Here is a 16,059-nt window from a genome sequence, read left to right on the forward strand (position 1 = left end):
TTTAATTACCCTGATATTGACTGGAGCAATAGTACTGCCAGGACAGTAAATGGGAACAAGTTTATAATCTTGCTGCATGACAACTTTATGTCACAGGTTGTTGAGGAGCCAACCAGGAACCATGCTATATTGGATCTAGTGTTCTCTAATGGCCCAGAACGTATAGCAAATGTGCAAGTGGTTGAACCCCTGGGTAATAGTGATCATAATGTTATTTCATTTGATGTTTGGTGCAGTAAACAAATTTACACGGGGGCAACAAAGACAATGAATTTTAGGAAGGCAAATTTTAGCTCCTTAAGGGCAGCGCTTCAGGGCATAGATTGGGGCATTATGTTTTCTGATAAAAACACAGAGCAGAAATGGTTGTCATTTAAAATGATATTAAATCATTACTGTTCTCAATTTATTCCATTAATAAGTGTTAAGAATCACCCTATGTGGCTTAACACTGAGGTAAAGAAGTTAATAGGGTTAGAAAGAAGTTAGAAGTGTTGTAAAACAGCAATCCGGAAGGCAAAGATGGAAAATGAGGAGCGCATCGCGGCAGAGGCCAAGACTAATCCCAAAAAGTTTTTTAAGTATATTAATAGTAAAAAGATGCAGGTTGAGGGTGTGGCCCCATTGAGTTATAGTAACAATATGGTTACAGCGGATACAGAAAAGGCAGATGTGCTTAACCAGTTCTTTTCTTCTGTGTATACAGTAGAGGAGCCAGTGGGCCAAGTCCCACCCAATAGCTGCACTGTTGCCTCAGCTCCAACTACACAGTGGTTGACACAGGATATGGTGCTTAAAGGGTTACACAAGATAAATGTAAACAAGGCACCTGGGCCAGATGGAATACACCCTCGGGTACTGAGAGAGCTAGGGGCAGAATTACAGTGGCCCTTGTTTCTGATATTTTCAGACTCGCTTTCATCAGGTATGGTACCTACGGATTGGAAGAAGGCAAGTGTCATTCCTATATTTAAAAAGGGAGTAAGATCTCAGCCTGGCAATTATAGGCCTGTAAGTTTGACATTCGTGGTGGGCAAGTTATTTGAAAGCTTGTTAAGGGATCACATACAAAATGATGTACTGGAGAATGGCATTATGAGCAGTAATCAGCATGGCTTTATGAAGGACAGGTCATGTCAGATCAATTTAATTGCTTTTTATGATGAGGTAAGTAAGAAGCTGGACAGTGGGGATGCAGTAGATATAACCTATTTGGATTTTGCCAAAGCATTTGATACTGTTCCCCACAAACGACTGCTTTCTAAACTACTAAGTCTATTGGTCTTAGTGAAGTCATTTGCACATGGATAGAAAACTGGCTACATGATCAGGTACAGAGGGTAATTGTTAATGGTACATTCTCTACTTGGAGTAAGGTTCTCAGTGGGGTCCCTCAGGGTTCTGTACTGGGTCCACTTTTGTTTAATTTGTTCATAAATGACTTAGGGGAGGGTATTATAAGTAATGTATCAGTGTTTGCAGATGACACAAAACTCTGCAGACCAGTCAATTCTATCCAGGATGTGGCATCCTTGCAGCAGGATCTTGGCCAACTGGCAATCTGGGCGGCTAAGTGGCAGATGAGATTTAATGTGGATAAATGTAAGGTCATGCACAAGGGATGTAAAAATATGCAAGCCACTTATACCCTTAATGGAACTGCACTAGGCAAATCCATAATGGAGAAGGACATTGGAGTCCTTGTAGATAATAAACTTGGCTGTAGCAAGCAATGCCAGGCAGCAGCTGCAAGGGCAAACAAGGTTTTGAGCTGTATTAAAAGGGGTATAGATTCACGGGAGGAGGGGGTTATTCTTCCCCTTTACAGAGCACTGGTAAGGCCCCATTTAGAATATGCTGTTCAGTTCTGGTCTCCAGTGCTCAAACGGGACATGATTGAGTTAGAGAGGGTCCAGAGAAGGGCAACTATGCTGGTTAAGGGTATGGAAAGTCTCAGTTATGAAGAAAGACTGGCCTGTTGGGTCTGTTTACACTGGAGAAGAGGCGCTTAAGGGGTGACATGATAACTATGTATAAATATATAAGGGGATCATATAATAACCTTTCTAATGTTTTATTTACCAGTAGGTCCTTCCAACGGACACGAGGGCATCCACTCTGTTTAGAAGAAGGGAGGTTCCGTTTAAATAATCGGAAAGGATTTTTTACTGTGAGAGCTGTGAAGTTGTGGAATTCCCTCCCCGAATCAGTTGTACTGGCTGATACATTATATAGCTTTAAGAAGGGGCTGGATGGATTCTTAGCAAGTGAGGGAATACAGGGGTATGGGGGATAGCTCTTAGTACAAGTTGATCCAGGGACTGGTCCGATTGCCATCTTGGAGTCAGGAAGGAATTTTTTCCCCTCTGCGGCAAATTAGAGAGGCTTCAGATGGGGTTTCTTGCCTTCCTCTGGATCAACTAGTAGTTAGGCAGGTTATATATAGGCATTATGGTTGAACGTGATGGACGAATGTCTTTTTTCAACCCAACTTACTATGCTACTATGTTACTATTGTTTGGGGGTATAGTTTCCTTTAAAGACAAGACATGCCAGTCAACTGGAGGATGCCTAATAAATTTGAGATCGCCAGTAATTTTGACATTAAAATATTAATGGGGTTGTGTCATCAAAGGTGAAGCATTTGCCACAGGTTTAGTCAATTATGTAAACTAATTTTAACATAGAATTTACTGGTCACATGGTTAAAAAAGAACATTTATTTTTACTTTATTTTGACATTATTTAGGGTTTCTTATGTGAAAATTCAAGTAAAATATTTGTAAAATATTTGTGGCACATCCTTCTTTAAATGGATCACATTTTCAGATATATGTTTTAATGGAAACCCCAGTCATGTTAGAATTGTATATTCTATGTACATCACAGATCAGGGCATTATCATAGTTCATGTTAAAAATCTTTCTCAATTTAAAGAAACAGTCAGGGTATCATAGATTAATATTCAGCGACTTTTTTTACATGCTACTAGCAAGATTAGAATCCAGGAAGAACCTAACAGCATTGACTGTGGGTAAATAGAAGCAAAAGTACAACCATTCAGGAAAGCTAATTACTATTAGTACTCGGCATATCATTTGTACAGTTTGGGTGACTGTAGAAAAACCTATTATTAATCTCTTCATCAGATGTTACTAGAGCAAGAAGGTGAAAGGTACAACAATGAATAGACTTCCGTTAACACACTGTGTAACCAGAATGGAATATAGGCCTTTATACAAGAGCAATGGACCAGACCCACAATATTTATATGTTCCTATAGCCTTTTAAATAGTTTTACTAGTAGAAATGTTGATTTAAAATGGAGACATTTCCTTCAACCGTGAATCTATTTTAAATGTGAGATTCAATCCATTCTGCATACTGTTCCTTTGTCTTTCTTATTTTTGTTCATAATTCCTGCATAGCATTCCCTTTCATTAACCCTCACATTAATCTTTCTCTTTTCAATCTTCATCAATATTTCATCCTTTACATGTGATATGGAACTTGCCTTCATGGAACTGTACATGATACTACAGTGATATTAATGGCTGCAAGTGATCAATTACAAAGTATTTCAGAGTATAAACACTTACACTGGTCCCTAGAGATAAACTGAGGTACGCTGTTCAGCTGAGGTGTGCTGGGATTTGGGGTGCCTACAAGCTTGCTCTTGGCCATCTTTGTGTTTGCCTTTGCAAACTCAAGGCGTAGCGTCTGAGGAATTTCTGGATCAAATCTGATTCCCTAAAAAACAACAAATAGTAAAACATTTTTTACTCCAAACAGAATGTTGTACATTGATCAGAGCATGATAAACAAGACATCATTGCAAATGAAAACACTTTATAGAAGAGCATACCCTGTTTATAATTAGTATTTACATTGATTTATTATTGCCAGCTGCAATCAGGTGTAAATTGGTTAGTGAAATGCTGTTAAATGGATGCAACTTGCAGTTGAGTGGGAAGAGGTACAGTAGATGAGGAGAGGGATGGAAAGAGAATTGAAAATGGCAGAGGTAGAAAAGAAATGACTTAAGTTTGGGCTGAAGTAAAACACTGTTCTAAAATAAATGAAATTCTGATTTCAACTTATTGTAATGTGTGTTTATATGTGTTACACTTACAGAAGTAGTAAATGAACATTTTCTTGACATTGAACACATTCTGGGACTTTACCCTTTGTCAGTTTAGGTTATACTCTGTGTTTCATGTGATACTTCTAGGCATAAATGTATAGATTTTTCAATTCAAGGATCCCTGCATGTCTCGTCTACAGATTTATACACTGCATCTTGGCTGCACTAATTAAACAAAACAATAAATAATAAAACTCTTACCCTTTCTTGGAAATCTGTTTAGAGGCTTACATATTAAAGAATAGCTCAAACAAGTCTTAGACTTGTGGGAACAATTTAATTACAGCAACAATAAGAAACTGTTCTTAATGGACCTTGAGGCACATTTACTAAATAATACCTTATAAGGGGATACAGAGAAATTAGGAAAACATAGCTGGAAATGTACTGTTTAGCCAATTATTGCAGGAGAAATACATAAATAACTTTAAAGAGACAACAAGTAAATGCCATTTTATTCTTATATTAAAAACATGCAAAAAAATTGGTAAAGCCTGAAAGTTAAAGCTGCCTAGAGCTACTTTAGAAAAAGTAATTTTATACTGATGTTCTGTAACTTTCACAGATTAAATTGCAACTACCATGCAGTCATTATAATAAACATCAGTGCAATCATTCAGGTCAGTGCAGGATTTCACCACCAAAGCTGTGAGACAAATCTAGATGACCCTATAGTCAGATCATAAGAGGCCCATGCAGCGCTGTCTAGGGTGGTCCTCACCCAAGGTGGGTTTCAGCATTATCAACTGACAAAAAAAGTCCCAATCGGCCGTGGATAATAATGACCATAATTCTGGCACCAGGCATGGGACAACAAGCTGCTCAGTAGACAATAACAGAGCATGAACGGCCATCTATCTATACATTAAGGGCAATTTTAAATTTTTTCCTGATTATTTGTACATAGTTAACACAACTTTTTGACCTTGGCCCTCACACTGTTTCTATCTAGCATTTATAAATGTATTTACATATATCTGTAAAACATAGGTGGAGAATAAAAAAGGTTGGTGTGACCCGGATAAAAGCACTCTGCCTGAGGCCTCATGTTTTTATATGGTCTTGTAACTCCTCAGTGACTTCTAATATTTTAATAAATTACAATAGGGGGTACATTATCCACTATACAGTATATACACACTACAACAGACAGGTATGAATTTGCCAGAGGAATTAGCCAAGTTGACCCTCTATGCTTTGTTTTGGCACACTCCTGCCCACCAGTCTTGTATACCCTAATAAGGCGACCACAGATTTGTGAAGATAGTATAGAAGAACCAATAGTCAACTCTGTAACTAAAAATTATTAAAGGTTTGTTTATTACAGGTTTACCAATACTGATCAAACTGTAGTATTTAAAATGTAATGTAATGCTTATACAACTATGCCAAATCAAGCACGATATACATAATAGTCACTTAGACAAAGAGTTAGAGCATATGCTCTTAGGAAAGGATATAAGCCCCATTTTTATTCAGAGGATCTTAATAAATGTATTCCTCTGTAATTATCCATAAAAAACACAACCACTTTTTTTTTGGTTTTGCAGTGACTGTACTTTTATGCATAAACATTCATAGGCACTAGGTATAACTAAGTAGTTTAGAGGGGATTACCTGTTCCATCTTGAAAAGCAAGGTCTGTGCCCAGTTCTCTGGGAACCTAGTAACATCCTACTCCTCTAAGGATCTACAGTAGCAGTAGCCACTAGCAGAGTCCAAAGCTTTGTCTGTTACTTTGAACTTACAGGAACTAGCTGACTCCTCAATCCCTAAATAAGGATGTATGGTTATGATGAAAGTGAAGATGATTAAGCACATGAATACAGTAAAACCACATCCCCATATATAAAGTTTTCCCACATTTTACAGTTTTTTTTCAGTATGAATTATTATTGGTTCCATCAATAACAATACACACTGCATTTCCCTGATTTTGCAATTTCACAGATTTTACACATTTTTCTGATCCCCTGTAATATATATATATAATTGGTGCTTAGCTTAGTGACATCACTGGAATTTGTGTTTTACAGCTAACCCCCATTGCAAAATGTTAGGATTTTATATTGGGAATATTAGGATTATATTTACCTGTATAAAAAATATTAATGCAAACTCAGGGACTTCCACTTTGACTTTTAATATCTTTATATTATATGTTGTATCTAATATTCCTTACATCACTATTGCCCTAACATCTTTAAAAACTCAACTGAAATTAAAGGACTTCACTTGTTTGGCAGGGCTTAGCATAGATACCAGTCTTTATCATCTTTAAGCAACAGCGCACCATATTAGGAAGCTTATATTCCACTTTGCTGTAATATGTGCTTATTCTCTGGCATTCACCAATAAAGAACTATTTTAATATTTCAAAGGGATATAAAAAGCTCATTCCAAAGTTACATTTACTGAGATTATTTACTGGATACTGCAGTTCTTTCCAGAATGTCACTATGATAAGGTTTAGCTTGAGCTGACAAACTATTTCAATTTTATATCTTTAAAAAACCTCTTTAAAATGCCTATTTGGCAGTGGCTGAATTTCCTATAATTGAAAAATTGTAATGCAATAATCTCAGGGTCATGACTTTTTAGAGAGTTTATTTTATGCACAAATCTCCACTTGGGCAACATACAGGATATATAAACCTTATAAGTTAACATTATTCACAGTTGTTCCTTTGATATTTTCAAAGTTCAAGCTAACTATTTATAACTAGTTCATTGACATATCAGCCATCTTTTGCTTTTTTATGGTGGTGGTCAGTTTGTGTTTGTGGCCAGATAAACAGTGTGTGGAGTGCGGAGTGGTACGGTCTAAAAAATTCTATGGGACATAGGAAACTGGTTTAACTAACTACCATAGCATTATTGACAGGCATGTGCCAGTAAGTTAAAAATATTACTTGACCTGATGCATTATGATATTCCAGTATGTTATCCCATATTCTCTAGTATCTGTTAAGTCTGGGGGGGGGGTGTATAGTACTTGGTGGGAATAACAAGTCTAGAGACCCTATACCTCTACAATTTTTTTTTAATGTATGCTGAATCACCTTTGGATAGGGTCAGCTAGATGTATGGTCCAGGCACAGAAAATATATTTTTAAATTCTAAAGTGAGAAAGACAGCCACAAAAAACACCATTTCTGCTACCGTTACCTTTTTCCCACATTGATAGGAAGATCGCAAGGTGCAGACACAGAAGTACTAGTCTACTAGTATTGTAGATCTTAATAAGATTTACAACACTTACAAGGTCTGAAATGTTTGATTTTCTAACACATGCACCACGGCAAGGAAATGCATATTAAAACATCTGTGTGTAAGAGCCCTTAGGTTTTTTTTTAAGCACAACAAGATCCAAACATTTGCACAATGAACGTACACTGTATTAGAGAGGAACACATGTACAGCATAGTATGTTGCATTCATGGCATAATTTACACTGTATGTCCCTCAACAAACAAGTGAAAGAGATAGAAAGCTGTCTGTTGCAGATTCATGGTATGTCGGACCACTGCAGTTATGCTATCATGCAGTTACCAATTATAACAACAATTTCATATAACATAGACATATCCCAGTAGGAATATGCCTAGGTGACAAACTACAGCACTGTCTATTAATTACAGCCAGACATTATTCTATTAACCCTGTCAAGTGACACAGCACACATCAGGCCTTTGATGCAGACCTTTTACACACAGGTTTGGCCCCTGCTATGTCCAATCATTGACCCTGGCATGTGCTATGAATAAAGGCTACAACCCATGATGCACTGTGAGACCATCACTCACAATAGGGCACCGGTGGAACATTTCAGACCTAACATCCTGAGAGATTAAAGCTTAGGGAGGTTGTTTGCTGGTCAAAATATAAAAGCGACATTGGTTATGAAGGACAGCAACAAAACAAAACAAAATCACACAGAGATGTCTTCACAGAGAGGTTAACAAAACACATACATACAAAACCTGATCATATAAATATATACACTGCACTCAATTAGACAATGCAATGCAGATGTCAAAAACACATACATTCAAGAATCACAAGATGTTCTAGAAACAAAACTTTTTGAGAAAAAGTGACCACTAAAACTAACTTTATAACACTAAATACATTTTACAAAGAATACAGGGTTGATTCACTAAAGGTCAATATTTCGAGCGCTATTTATAGCATGCGTCTAATTTTTCGCGTCTTAACGCACGATTCACTAAAATAACAACTTGCATTAATTTAGACGCAATGCTGCTTGCGTTATTTAAGTCGTGGAGACTATTTTCGTGCGGTATTTGGCGGAACGAGCACTAATGAACGCATCTCGCACAAATAGTCTCCGCGTGCGAAAAAACGCACGCCATATTAGCCATACACGCCATTACTTTCATAAAACTACTTTTAAGAAAATGATAATTTCCCTGCAAACTGGAGGCTGCATCACTCTAGGGCCAACACAGACTTGAATAAATAACACTGCAAAGTCCATATTTTATTGCCAAAAGCTCATTAACTGTACTTTCCTATAATTACCTCCTGCCTCAAGTAGGTGTTATTTTTCGCGATATTTAACGCGTCTAAGTGTTTGTGAATCATGCGTTAGTATTATTTCTGCGGGCAAATTAACGCAATGCATTAAAATTAACGCATGCGGTAGCGCAAAATTTAATGCATGTGATAAGCGACTTAACGCACACGATAATACTTTAGTGAATCGTGCGTTTTTTTCACGTCAATTTTAACGCAAAAAAAGTGCGATAACACTTATCGACCTTTAGTGAATCAGCCCTTCTATGTAATGCTCACAAATTATGTATATACAGTATATTTTTTATATATTCCAAGATCTGACTGACTAGGCTTTAATCAGTTTTTAAGTTTACCCAACAGAGCTTCCATTTGAAGCAGCGTAGGTGGTTTTTCACGGTGAGGGCAGTGAGGTTGTGGAATGACCATTCTAGTGATGTTGTAATGGCAGATTCTGTTAATGCCTTTAAGAGGGGCATGGATGAGTTCTTAAACAAGCAGAATATCCGAGGCTATTGCGATACTAATATCTACAGTTAGGGGCTGATTTACTAACCCACAAACGGGTCGAAATGAGTCCGATTGCGTTTTTTTCGTAAAGATCGGTATTTTGCGATTTTTTCGTATTTTTTGCGATTTTTTCGGCGTCTTTACGAATTTTTCGTTACCAATACGATTTTTGCGTAAAAACGCGAGTTTTTCGTAGCCATTACGAAAGTTGCGTAAAATCTTGTGATTTTTCGTAGCGTTAAAACTTGCGCAAAAAGTTGCACTTTTTTCGTAGCGTTAAAACTTACGCGAAACTTCGCACCTTTTAAGTTTTAACGCTACGAAAAAGGCGCAACTTTTCGCGTAAGTTTTAACGCTACGGAAAAATCGCAAGATTTTACGCAACTTTCGTAAAGGCTACGAAAAACTCGCGTTTTTACGCAAAAATCGTATTGGTAACGAAAAATTCGTAAAGACGCCAAAAAAATCGCAAAACATACGAAAAAGTCGCAAAATGTTCGTTTTCAAGTCGGAACTTTTCCAATTCGGGTCGGATTCGTGGGTTAGTAAATCAGCCCCATAGTATTAATGGTTGTATATATATAGTTTATGTATGTGAGTGTATAGATTGGTTAGTATAGGTTTGTGTGTGCTGGGTTTACTTGGAAGGGTTGAACTTGATGGACTTTTTTCAACCCTATGTAACTACAGTACTTTTCATTGCTAACATAACATCAACTATTTTTTCATATATTTTTTCACTTATTTTATATATATATATATCCAAAAAAGACCAGCAACACCGAGTTATATTCCAAAAACAATCAATTGTGTATTAAAAACGCATGAACAGCCAACGTTACGTTTCGGTCCCCATCGGGACCTTTCGCTATATATATATATATATATATATATATATATATATATATATATATATATATATATATATATATATATATATATATATTAACATATTCTTTAAGCACCAACATATTCTGGGCAATAAATGGGTGCATACATAGAACATACAGATTTACATACAAAGGAACTAATAAACAATACAAGCGGTAACAATAGATTGCTGGGAGGTGGGTTTAGAATAAGGAATGTAATTGCAACATGAAATGGCAACCTGTCTTTTTTAACCAGACAGATTCTCATAAGGCCACATCCTAGAATGTTTTGATTTGGTTCAAATGTAATCCAAGCGATCATGTTATTAGTGCATTTTCTCATAACTCATTGTGCAACACAAGTTTAGTTTCCTTCTCTCAGTTTGCTGGGTAGGGTGACATCACTCAATTTGCTACCCTGTGTCCCTCACACTTGACCTGGGAAAGGAGCACAGGCAGCAGTTGCAAATGCCCCAATTCGTCTCATACATCTTTAGTCAGCAGGTGGGACAAAAAGCGCAAAAATGCACAGATTTAGCACTGAGCCTGGGGATATAATAACTTAAACTCATACTGTGTAAAGTCTATAAATAAAGACAGAGGCGCTTAAGAGGTGACATGATAACTATGTATAAATATATAAGGGGATCATATAATAACCTCTCTAATGTTTTATTTACCAGTAGGTCCTTCCAACGGACACAAGGGCACCCACTCCATTTAGAAGAAGGGAGGTTCCATTTAAATATTCGGAAAGGTTTTTTTACTGTGAGAGATGTGAAGTTGTGGAATTCCCTCCCCGAATCAGTCGTACTGGCTGATACATTATATAGCTTTAAGAAGGGGCTGGATGGATTCTTAGCAAGTGAGGGAATACAGGGTTATGGGAGATAGCTCTTAGTACAAGTTGATCCAGGGACTGGTCCGATTGCCATCTCGTCAGGAAGGAATTTTTTCCCCTCTGCGGCAAATTAGAGAGGCTTCAGATGGGGTATTTTTCCTTCCTCTGGATCAACTAGAAGTTAGGCAGGTTATATATAGGCACTATGGTTGAACGTGATGGACGCATGTCTTTTTTCAACCTAACTTACTATGTTACTATGTTACATCTTCACTGTCAATCCTTTACATCAGTGATCCCGAGCCAGTGGCTTGTGAGCAACATGTTGCTCACCAACTCCATGGATGTTGGTGTTCATTTTTGAATGTCTGATTGGAGGCAAGTTTTGGAGGCACAAAGAGAGCCTCCTGTAATCTGCCAGTCCACATTGGGCTAGTAAATAACCAATCACAGCTTTTATTAGTCAACCCCTTGGAATTTCTTTCATTTCGTGTTTGGGGACCCCTGCTGTACACCAATTTAAGGAGCTTTCCAACAGACATAAGTGTAATATGGTATTATACTTAGAGCACAACCAAAACAAACTTATTCAAGTAAGCTGTGACAGTCATCAACAGTCACCCCAATTATCAAGCTTAAATTCCATACTGTCACACTGTTTTGATTTTGCATATACATAGTGCATTGGTCAACCAGGTTTTAATTACTGTCCTATCAGTACTACACAATAGATTGATTGGTCAATTATACTGCTTTATGGGGCCAAAAAAAAGAATAAAACAGTAAGGCTAATGCCACACGAGGCGTAGGGCGGATATTTTCGGCAAGCGGAAAAGCGCTTGCTGAAAATTCCGCCCTACGCCTCCTACATGTGCATGCATTAGCCTTAGAAATAAAATTGTAAGAGAAATTAAAATATCAGGCCTTGAGCATAGTGCAGCAGTGGAGTCAGAGCAAGTACTTTTTACCTCCTAGTAATTTTTTTTTTTTGTTTACCTTATTGATTATTTATGATAACACAGTTCTAGTGAAAAAGAGGGAAGAGCTAATTAACTCTTCTTCCACTGGTCGTGCAGAAAAAAGGCATGTTAAACACAAAGGTTTATCCATATTTATTGTTTAATTCATTTAAGTCTTTTTAAACACAAGGGGGCCAATTTATCAAAACACGAGTTTGAATCCCGAATGGGAGTACACCTTCCAACAAACAACAATGTAACAACAGCAGGATGTGTTTCTTATTAGGTACACACATTTCCCCTTATCTCATTCCAGGCATTTTTATAAAACTTCTTTGCACTGCCAACTGATTTGTTAACTCGTATTGGTTTTGTAGCTCTGTTTCTGATATACATATGTACTTCTTTTTAACTCGCCATTAACAACAGACTGCAGAGATAAACATATGGGATTTAGAGGTTAATGGGAAAGGAAGGCCTGTGGGTAGGATGAGAAGAGACAGGTACAAGATGTTTGTAGAAACATTCCATAAAAGCACATCCATTGACTTTTCAGCGATAGGTCTGGCACAGGCATGGAATGTTTGTAGTACGATCAGATACATGTACTTACAAGGTATGCTCTAGTGTGCACAATTTCATCCTAACAGTAAAGTCTGTTTTAGCTATAAACTGTGCAAACATCTTAAAAGAAAGATAATCTGAAATGAAAACACATCTAGTGCTTTAAGGCAAACTATTTTCCATTAACGTTGACATCATAAACAAAATGCAAGCTTGTTTATTTTAGAAATGCCATGGCCCTATTACAGAAACAAGATAATTATCAAAGAAGCATTTGGGAACATTGTGTTAAATCTACAGGCTGGCCACAAAGAGGTTGGAGATTTGCTGTCTAAAAATGCATGAAAAAATGTTTGATCTTTTTGCTCTTGACGCACCAAAACAGAGGCAAAGTTGCAGGCAAAGACACTATTAAGTCAAAAGAGTGGGTAGACAGTAGTCAACAGTGAAAGAGCCAATCATTAAAAAGGAACGAGTTTCTAAGATTGATTTTTAAAAATAAATCTGTTTAAAATCTATATTGATCCTTTAAAGCAAATCCCATTACAAAATTATCTCTGCAGTACAGTTTACTGAAAAACAATGTAGATCCAAACCCATAAGTAAAAAAGTAGAGAGCTTTCCTATGGCTATATATATAAGTCAAAGAGGCACACAAGTAACAAGTACCTATATAATGCCTGGGTACATTTTTAAACACTATTCAACATTTTATAAAAATACAGAATTTTACATTTTGACAAATGTCAAAAAAACCTGGGGGGCTGCATTTTGCCTGTGTGACTTCACTTAGACAGCTCTAATTAACATTTTTTAAATTAGGGTGTTATATTATATATATATATATATATACAAAGAAGTGGGAAAGAGTGGACAGTTGGTTCAGATCTGGGGTGTGGCTAGCTGTAATAGTAAGTGGCCTTAGAAGATCAGGGGTGTGGCATAAGACGTCCCAGCTATTACAGCAGAATATGGTTTATAAAGGGGCCACATTCATGAACTGTGCAACGTGGCCACATATATATTGGTGTGATATGATCTGAGGCCCTCATGATATACTTTATTTATAACAGCACCACAAGTGGTCACAAAAGATTGCTTTGTTACAGTATTTATGGAGAGAAGAAGTACACAATATATATATGTTCCCTCTCCTATGTAAAAAAATATCTATTGAAAAATTATTCTGTGTATTCCTTATGCTATGACATTTGTTTCCTACTTTTGCCTTGAAGAAATATTAAAGGCAAATATGGCGTACTCCACTAATTAAACCATTACATATCAACTGAAAATAAATCTGTTATTTATACAAACACAAGTAAGTTAAGCTCTACCTTTATAAATACAGTGTTTTGCCTAGTTTAATATACTATAAATCATTACAGACCACAAATCCATCAAAACATTCAACCAATGCGTTAAGTGAAAAATGACCCATATTATAAGGCCTTTCACAACACACCTTTGATTTTCTTCTTTTGAAAATTCATCTAATGTTGCTGACGCAAGAAAAACACCTGCAAGCAATTGTGTGCAGGAATGTTGGCCAAAACCATAATTCCTGTCTTCCAGGAGAGTAAGTGATATTTGTAAGACCAGATTCTGTAACAAACTGACATTGCGATGATATGTTCATAAGACACGAGCAGTTGCCAAAACTAACCTGGCCCAAAGAACTTGTCTATTGAAATAGATAGAATTAATCAACTACTGTATGAGGCAATATTTGCTTTGCATTAGCAAGATGACTGTACAGTTATCAGGCTAAAGAGTACCTAATAATTCACCTGAAAATCAGGCATGGGCTCTATTATCCAGAAACCTGTAATCTGAAGCAAAATTTCATTTAATATGATTTGCTTTGTTTCTGTAATACTTAGACCATACCATGTAGACTGGCATAAATCCATGTGATGTTTTCATAACCGTTGGAAAGTATTGTACTCATTAAAGAAGGAAAGGCTAAGTCACTTGGGGGTGCCAAAATGTTAGGCACCCCCAAGTGACTTAAATCTTCCTCTTCCTGTTTTGCCCGTGCGCGAATGCGCATTAGAGTGAAAAGCTGAACTTGAACAAGAAAGTTGGCTTTTCACTCTACTGCGCATGTGCCGGCCAAGAAAAAGGAAGGGGGCAGGCACCCCGGGATGGTGCTGTTTTCTCCTAACAGGAGCACCAGCCCGGGGTACAAGGTAAGCGATTAAAGTCACTTGGGGGTGCCTAACATTTTGGCACCCCCAAGGGACTTAGCCTTTCCTTCTCCTTTAAGGAAAGACCCCATAGCCAGAAAATGTTAAATTACTGGATGATAGATCCCACACCTGTACTTTGTTAAAAATATTATAACAAAGGTACCTAAGTCTCTGGGGTGCAGTATCTATATGCTTTCAACATCCTTGGGACAATGTAAGGAATTCTAATTCCACAGAGATTGATGGTCACCATTTGGATATATATTTAGTCAGTTCCTACGGTCTGAGAGATGACAAGTTAGTGTACCAAAAGTCACTTTTGCTGTTCCATTATGTTTAATTAAGTTTTGCTTATATATATGGTTTGCTAATATACGATTATAATGCATATCTCTTTTTAAGCTCCATAATGGTACAGTTATGGGATCCATTATCTAGAATGTTCAAGACATTGGGTTGCGTGTTCCAGATTACAGGTCTTTCTGTAATTTGGATCAGCATACCTTAAGTCTGTTAAAAAAAAAAAAAATTAACATTAAATAAACCCAACAGAATTGTTTTGCCACCAATATGGATTCATGCAGCTAAGGTACCATCAAGTACAAGGTACTGGTTTATTATTACAGGAAATAACGTTTTAAAATTTGAATTATTTGCTTAAAATAGAAGCTTTCTGTATAAAACAAATGCATGCACTGAATCCAGGATTTGGTTTGGGATTCTGCCTTTTTCAGCAGGATTTGGATTCGGCCGAATCCACGCTCCTGGCCAAAAAGGAATCCATAAAATCACATGACTTTTTGTCACATAAAAACGGAAGTAGAAACACAAAATAAGGGGGATCAATGACCTTAAACTCTACTTAAATCTTAAAAACTGCAGAATTTACTAGTTACTAATCCCTGTAAGCCAACTTCTGATTATTGCTAAGTCTTTGGTATGTATGTATAACTTTATTTATAAAGCCCTACAAGAATACAGAGCACTGTACAATCCTACAACAGTACACACAAGGAGGACACATATTATAATAAATACAACTAAAGTCTACAAGTCTAAATACACAGATTATGGGGTCCATTCATGAAACCACAAATTATTTTTTTTTCGTTATGTCCACAATAATTTCGTTAAAATTCCACAACTTTTTTGAGGTTTTCACTAACTTCCAAAAAAAAGTCGTATTTTTCGCAAAAACCATTTCGTAATTCAATCAAGCTTTGGTATCGTGACTATCTTTTGACCAGGTTGGATCTGTAGATTGCCATTGATGGAAGGCTTCCAAAATCATGCATTGAAGTTTCAAAGATTTTCACGCCACTTATGAACGTTCGGAACGCAGCCACAATATATTCGTACAACCAAGAAAAAAATTTTCGGGACATTTTCGAACATCAGAAATTATCATGGTTACTCCGAATTTTTTCCAATCGTGGTT

The 16,059-nt window shown here is 36.8% G+C and overlaps 1 protein-coding gene across 6 annotated transcripts in view; it reads right to left on the minus strand.

Moving 5' to 3' along the window:
* Positions 1 to 16,059, minus strand: part of rbpms (RNA binding protein with multiple splicing) — a 135,800-nt gene that overhangs the window by 56,359 nt on the left and 63,382 nt on the right. For all 6 annotated transcript variants that reach the window (XR_004221349.1, NM_001171852.1, XM_031897024.1 and 3 more), the window contains 1 exon segment: positions 3,600 to 3,750. Coding sequence is in view for 5 of the 6 variants with exons in the window: in NM_001171852.1 (NP_001165323.1) it covers positions 3,600 to 3,750 (151 nt within the window). In the remaining variant the exon portion in view is untranslated.

Source organism: Xenopus tropicalis, chromosome 1 (genome assembly GCF_000004195.4).
Source record: "Xenopus tropicalis strain Nigerian chromosome 1, UCB_Xtro_10.0, whole genome shotgun sequence".
In the NCBI taxonomy this organism is placed as follows: Eukaryota; Metazoa; Chordata; class Amphibia; order Anura; family Pipidae; genus Xenopus; species Xenopus tropicalis.